At 37.5% G+C, this 7,435-nt stretch overlaps 1 protein-coding gene across 2 annotated transcripts; it reads right to left on the reverse strand.

Moving 5' to 3' along the window:
* On the reverse strand, window positions 1-7,435 carry NOSIP (nitric oxide synthase interacting protein). 2 transcript variants are annotated; one of them, XM_075182101.1, is made up of 10 exons: window positions 7,376-7,426; window positions 7,228-7,295; window positions 6,148-6,238; window positions 5,678-5,783; window positions 4,975-5,056; window positions 3,572-3,713; window positions 3,260-3,384; window positions 1,448-1,635; window positions 768-876; window positions 1-301 (listed from the first exon to the last, which is right to left on the reverse strand). In XM_075182101.1, exons 3-10 carry the CDS (start codon window positions 6,215-6,217, stop codon window positions 230-232), a joined length of 894 nt encoding a protein of 297 aa, XP_075038202.1. In that variant the 5' UTR covers window positions 6,218-6,238; window positions 7,228-7,295; window positions 7,376-7,426; the 3' UTR covers window positions 1-229. The 2 variants fall into 2 exon arrangements, with proteins under 2 accessions (XP_075038202.1, XP_075038203.1); XM_075182102.1 differs by lacking the exon at window positions 7,228-7,295 and having other exon boundaries at window positions 7,376-7,435.

Genomic DNA, 7,435 nt, shown 5'->3' on the forward strand with positions numbered 1-7,435 from the left:
TTACATGTCCAATGATTTTATTATCACACATACAAAAATAAGATGACATCAACAAATTGTTATTTTGCAATGTCCATTCTAACATATACATAGGTCTCTATTCACTTTAGTGAACAAGAGCCAACTGTGATTCATGACTGAAGAAAGAAGAGCGGGCCATGCATGAAACAGAGGGGAGGAAAGAGGGGGGGGGGGGGGTTTAGTCTGTAGTCCGGTAGATGTTCCGGTATTACGCCTGCATAACTGGACGGGCTTCTTTTGCTTCCAGTTGTACTCCAGATCCAGAGAATCCTGTCCCACCCTGAAAGAGAGAATCCAAAATCAATATATCAGATTATCCTTCAACTGCAATTGGTAGCTGAACAGATTGGAAACAAAAATATTTATGGACATCATTTTAAGAGGTCTATAAAAGACTAAGAAAAACTAAAATCAACTGGGAGAAGGGCCAGTTAAATGTTTTATTACAAAGCAAAAAAGTGATCAGGAGAGAGTTTAATATGTAGAATTCAGATCAGTTGGCTGAACGGAAATACTCTGTACACTGCTTGGATTGGAAAACAACGCCTGCAGGTTAAGAATGAATACAGTAGGTGCTCGGACACTGGTTAAAACAGACCTACAACGAAGTCAACCTACAGCTAGATAAGTCTACATCTGGATTTAATGATAAGTCTCAGTGTCCTCCAGCCTGGATATATGGAGCTATGCTTTAGGTTTGCAGTGTTCGGGATTGGGTGTAAAGCAGACACAGTAGTAACACATACCCTCTGCAACACAATGATGTCCTTCTCATTCAGCTTGTCTCCACTGATTGGATCAGTCATATCTTTTTTGATGAGTTTCTCTACACATTCCAGTGTAACCACTGCTCCTCTGAACAACAAAAAGAACATATATACGTGTGTAATATATATATTATATGCACATACACACACACCTTGGTTTGACTACACTTGACAAAAAGCAAATAGATATGCTGCATTTACATTACAAAGAGAAGCCAAAAAAATGAGCTATTCCTGGTGAAAATGACACAGCCTGAAAACACATGGAAATGCCTCATATTATGGGGCCATATAAATCGCCAAGAGTCTTGAAAGGGTTTATAAAAAAAATAGGGTGGGTACTCTTGTATTTATAAAACACACACAATACTTCATTGGGGCCCAATACAGAAAGCAAATGATCAGCTCTCACCAATTGCAAATTAAGAACATTGAGTCAGTGCACGGCATAGCCAAGAGGGCGCATTGTGACTTTCCCTATACAAGTGGCTGCACGTCTAATCAGGAAGGGTAAATTCAGCGGTCTTTGGGAAAGTGTATAGTTTAAGGGCTTTTCAAGCATATTAATTTGTATGTGTTAATTATAAACCTGAGTTACAGCAGTTCACATTTAAGAAGTATAAAACATACAAATCTTCCCTTAATCGTCTCACACTTACGAGGGCCGCAGGACCGCACATGGAACGGAGTTGCCAAGCATGTCCCGTGTCACTGCACACACGTATCGGTCTTGTCGGTTTATGAGACCCACGCGATCCACCGCTTCATCTACCAGAGTAAACTTCACAGTGACAAAGTCTTTCATCTTCAGAGGCCTCCCACTCATGGGGCAATAAACCGTCTTGTCCTGTACCACATGGAGAAGAGTCAGTATGGCGCACACATTATACAGAGACATATCTTTGTGTTACTCATAATTACGTATTGTACCAGTTGTGACTTGCAAGGTCACAGACAGAAGACATCACGTTTTACAATCACAAACATTCTTATAGAACCAACTGACAGAAGTTTTGAGATCTTTATGAAAACAGATTCTGCTGACCAATGACTTCTTACGGTTTTCATAGTTAATGCCAGGGCCAATACAATCACTAATATTACCAGTTATATATAATATACAGTATGTTGTTCAACTAACTGCTTGGCAATGCAGAAATAGCACAAAGTTTATTTTTTTCTTAAAAATTAGTGTTTGGTATGTTGGAGGGGAGGTTGAAGTTTAGCATTATTAGTAATGGGTGTTAGCAAAAGCACCCTCCTCCCCTCTACAGTCATATTTCTTGGGGGCTCTGCCGATTCTGGAATAGAACTGGCAAATCAATCCAGCTTGTCACTTGCCAACTGTTATGCTCTATTGTCATTACTGTTAATGAATGAAAATTGCCATTTGTTTTCAATCACAACGCTCCATAAGATCTATCACATGTTTTCTTTATTTGGCGATCAGAAAATTCTCTCTATAATCTGTATAACAGATCCTTCTGTCTAATTTCTTTAAAAGGGTAATGATTGTAATAGAAACTGCTAATATATCACTAGGATACAAAGGCAGGATTATTATATATATTATAGTTCAATGATCATTCCCTGCAGACAATAAATGTGTCTTTGAATGCACCTGTTGGTTCAAGATGGCTATAGTCTAAATCCATTCACACTGTAGTGTATGTATATAGTATTAAGCTGGTCCGCCCACCTGTGGTGGCAGACTATATTCCCTAATAAAGATTTCATTCATTCCATTATTGATTCAGTATAACTGTGAGCCAAGCAGACAATTTAAAGTGATCGCAGAAGCGTGTGAGCGGTAGGACAACATTACGGCAATGTATGGCAGCTCCTGGGCAGCTAAAGCCAACACCAGAGAACTGAAGTCTGCGGTACCACTTTCATATGTATTAATAGAGGTCTCTTACATGTAGTTACGAAATAAGGGTTTTAATTTGTATAGACTTCCACTTTAAAGAGTAAGCAACACCCTGTCTAGATTATTCAGCATAGTAATACACATCCTTTAATTATAGAGCTGGAGTGTTTATATTGAAATATATATATATATATTTATCTGCCATGCTCTAGGTCACCCCTCTGCAGCAGGCTGCCATGTTAGGCAGATATGCTAGTTTAACAGCACAGACACAGAATGACTGACGGCTGGGCAGACTTGCTTTGCGGAAATGCATTGTGCGGATTGGTCGATTAATGCAGCGATGTCACAGTAACTCAAATGACTGCAGTCTCAGCTTTTTGGTCTAAATGAGATCCCATCAGGACACTGTCCCAAAGATGCGGTATGAGCGGCAGCTGTTTGTAATGCAGTGGGGAGGCAATACTTAACTTGACTGTCCACTGCCGCTCTGTTAAAAAAGTAAACACTAAAGCAGTGAATTTTACCTTCATGGTCAGTTTTGGAGCTCAAATATCTTTTAAGATTGTTGATCAATGTAGAAAAAAAAATGAAAACTCACTGGTTTCTTTACAAGTGTTGATTTTGCTTCTGGTGTTAGTGATGGGATCCAAAAGCTGGGTAGCTGCTTATTCTTATCCTCATTACTCTTACTGCTGCTCGCCTCTGCTACAGCTCCGCTGCTCTCTACAAGAAAATAAAAAAGTATAAGCAAACACAATAAAAAAATATAATATGTTTATAGTAACACTGTTCTTTTTCTAGTAGTGTAAGTAGAACCCTACATTCTATAATCCACAAACCCCCAATCACTCAAGAAGAGTTACTACCGGGAGTAATCTACGTTCTCGGACAGGCGAGACTTGGACATTACCTGGTTTCTTTGTGAAAGGATTCAGTGGTTTACTGATGATGGACATTTCTTTATCGAGAAACCCTTTCATTTTGGATTCTTTGGCAGCTTTATTTAATTCCTCCATTTCTGCTTTCTTCTCATTTTTCTGTTTATCATATGCCTGTGAAACAGAAGGGAAGCCAAGACATTTATACACTACACACAGTACAAATCACACAAAGGCACCACAGTCCATAGCAAACACCAAGCAGAAGTTTACACCATACTGTTCAATGACGTCATTATATTGGTGTGAAGGCCAAAAATGTTCTTCAGTAACCAACACGGTGCAATATACAGAAACGCGCTGTAACCCTTGTCAACCTGCTTTTATTTTCTAACCCAGTGATGGACAACCAGATACACTTAGGGGGGATTAATTGGCTGCTATTAAATTGACCTGTGTCTGTATGTTAGGGAATTTAGACTGTAAGCTCCAATAGGGCAGGAATTGATGTAAGTGAGCTCTCTGTACAGCACTGCGGAATCAGTGGCGCTATATAAATAGCTGACGATGATGAAAAGTGACCTTACATTACCCGTAATCTAAGTAATAAGTTAAAACAATACATTTAATCAAAGAAAGAGGCACCCATCTGTAATAACACATCGGTAGGCATTATAAACAAGTGTTAAAAGCTATATGAAATCTGACAAAGCAGGAAAGGAGCTGGGACCACAGATGAAGAATCAGAGGGCCGCCTGACGCTCATCACTGTTCTAACCTGTACTAGAAAAATGACAGCTTCTGATCGGTTGCTAAGGGCTACAAGACACATGTTGGTGAGCATTGTACATTAATAAAGATATTAGAGTTGGTGGTGTGTAGTTCATACTTGCAGCCTACAGGTGCCTCTATTATTCTGGACTATTTTGAAAACTTGTCAACATCATGTGTGTATTGCTATCTAATGATTCAACAACCTTTACATGTGAGAATTCATGAAAATGACACCTAGTAGTGATTTGCATAACCATAGAGATACTGGGGGACATTTATGTAAACTGGAGCACAGGAAGATGGGGATGATGCCCATAGCATGATTTTTCCAGTGCAGTTTAAAAAATAAGAGACAATATTTGACTGGTTACTACAGAAAACAACAATTGTTTTCTTGTTAACTGGTGTTCTTAAATATCTCAAAATGTATTCAGGCTACATAAGTCGCTAATTTGAAGATCTCGCCAAAATAATTTCATCATCATCATCAACACTTATTTATATAGCACCAGAAGATTCTGTCGCACTTTACAATTGGGAGCAATTACAGTAATAAAGGGCCCTGCTCACAAGCTTACAATCTATGGGATCATTTAATTCTCTTGGAAAGTTTCATAGGGCCCCAGATTTTAAAACAAAAATAAATAAAAAAAAAAATGACCTTCATCTGCCGAGCAATCTCTCTTTTCTGGTGCAAGATATACTCAAGAATTGCTTCTTTCTCATAGATGTATCCGTCCGGCCTGTAAGTAGATATTATGATGATGAATAATAGTACTTTACACTCACCAAACAGCATCTCTTGTGCAATTTAGTCAAAGTACAGGGTCAGACTGAGGTGCATGGATAAAAAAAAAAAGTTTCAAGTTTTTAGACAATAAGTTAGAACAATACAACTTATTATTGCATTAGGTTACTTGGGGAGTTAATGTCCCTACCTTAGCTTTCCTTTAGTATGTTGCGTACATTAAATAGAATGAAAAATAAAAATGCATTTCATTAGAACATACATATTTTTTTGCTCATCGTACTGTTGTGTTATTACAATCCAAGCTTTAATATCTTGGTTATCATGTGTTTATAGCATATAATTGGCCTTTCCTTCCCCTGCCCATGAAAATGTGTAGTCCGTGACTAAATGTTCTCCAAAGAGAGCATCAGATAGGACAGGAAGATCAAATGGACTGAATTTCACACCTTAATTATAATCCATAAGGCCACGCATATCAGACATGTAAATCCAGTTAGCAGAGAACTGCTACCTGATTCTGTGTACCGAACCATTGCTCCCTCCCATTCAAATTTAACACAGCATATGATTATAAAGCTAAAACGATTTTGTATAAATTTAAAACAATACTTACGTTACTACAGGATCTTTACATGGTTGTAAGGACAAACAACAACAATCAAAATCTTTCACAGCATCTCTGCTGAGTCGAACAGTCTGCGTTCCATATCCAGAGGCAGCTGAGGGGACAAGAAAAGACAATGTTGCTGCTGAGATTTAACAAAGTAGATAAATTGCTGAGTTGGTGCTGTGCAGTTCATACCTGCAGCCTACAGGTGTCGCTGTTATTCTGGACTATGTTGAAAACTTGTCAACAACATCATACATGTTATATTCATAAATAGCAAAAGCAGCAGTAAAACCTGTAAACTGTAACAATGTATGCCCAAGAGATTCAAATTATTCTTAAATATTAAAAATGTGTAATATATATATATTTTAATAAACAAAAAACTATGATCAATACTTTTAATAAAAATATACTGTAACAAGGCTTTTTATATAGCAAACGGTTTAAAGATATAATTACATAGTTATACAAACCAGTATCTTTCCGTTTCTCATAGTAAGTGTAGACAGCCCCAGCTGTACAATTTTTTCCATGCCTTGTCATCTTCTTTCAGAACAGGTGCTTCTGGAAAATAACATTATGGTAAATTATTGTGCATAAAGGTTAATAAATAGACTACTGCTAAAGTTTCTGTTAAAATATGTTAATATATATTTATTTCACAAGGGCAGGCACTAACGTGTTATAGATAGTCTTCAGTAAAATGATATAAGATGACAGAAACTGTGGACTGCTTTGGCAAGTTGCAATAGTATCGCAGCCCTTGGATCATAGGCAGCCCTCAATGCATGTTCAGTGACTACCATTAATTACATCCTTTTAACTGTAATCAATGTGACTCACTACATCTATAATTACTTAGAGAGTGTACTTTCTTATTATAAAGTCTTAACCGTAGTGGACAAAAAAGGTCATTGCCAATACTTTCTTTGCTTGAAGACCTTTTCTAATGATAGTGTAGTTTTAAAAGAACAATATAGTGTATTTTTATTTATTTTTTGTAAACAGCTATTTTATTAAAGAAAAAAATGCCATTTTGTCTTTAATAAAATTGACGTTTCAAAAAAAAAAAAAAATAAAAAAAAAAAAATTGAAAAGCGCAGAGAATAGCTGGTTTAGTAGATAAACCCCCTGAAGTCACCTGTTCAGAAATGTTCAGGCTAGGAGCACAAATTTAGCATAATTTATTTTAAGAAGTCTAAATCCCCAAATTCATCTACAAGGATCAGCATCAGGGGAACATAAGAAGGAAGGAAGTTGGGTGCTGGGGACAAGCAATCGGAGGGGGCATGCTACAAGCAGTGCCCAATACTCTGCCTTCTGAGTAATCCAAAATCTGTCTCTCCTACTGCTGAAGTTAAAAAAAAAAAAAATCGTTTTAGCTGCAGAGAACAAATAACACTTTTCAAAACCACTAATTGTAGTGCCTTTGAAAGAAGATTTAAGAAGCCCACTCCACCTGCACGTTATATGCTCGTTATATACATCATTTGGTCACACTGTTCAATTAAAGCAGATTAAACCTGGGACTCACTAACTGTTGTGGATCTTACCTGTCTGAGCTCTGTATTCAACCACAGCTGCAGAGTTCGGCTACAGAACGGAAAATGAGTAACAGAAGCTAAACAGAATTAAAGAGATAAATGTACTTTCAAACGTCACAAACCCAGATCTCTCCCAAGCTCCAACCTGTTTATTTACCGTGGTGGCTAGATCCTGTCCACGTCACTGTGACATCACCAGGTCATGTGACTGCAGCAT

This window comes from Mixophyes fleayi, chromosome 8 (assembly GCF_038048845.1).
Source record: "Mixophyes fleayi isolate aMixFle1 chromosome 8, aMixFle1.hap1, whole genome shotgun sequence".
NCBI lineage: Eukaryota > Metazoa > Chordata > Amphibia > Anura > Limnodynastidae > Mixophyes > Mixophyes fleayi.

Bases quoted from the DNA above. Each gene is read 5' to 3' on its own strand.
- NOSIP (XM_075182102.1), bottom strand. From the start codon at position 6,217: ATGACAAGGCATGGAAAAAATTGTACAGCTGGGGCTGTCTACACTTAC. The intron at 1,636-3,259 runs GTGAGTTTTCAT...CATGTGGTACAG, and splicing joins CAACACTTGTAAAGAAACCA to GACAAGACGGTTTATTGCCC. The intron at 302-767 runs GTATGTGTTACT...TCTCTCTTTCAG, and splicing joins ACATCATTGTGTTGCAGAGG to GGTGGGACAGGATTCTCTGG.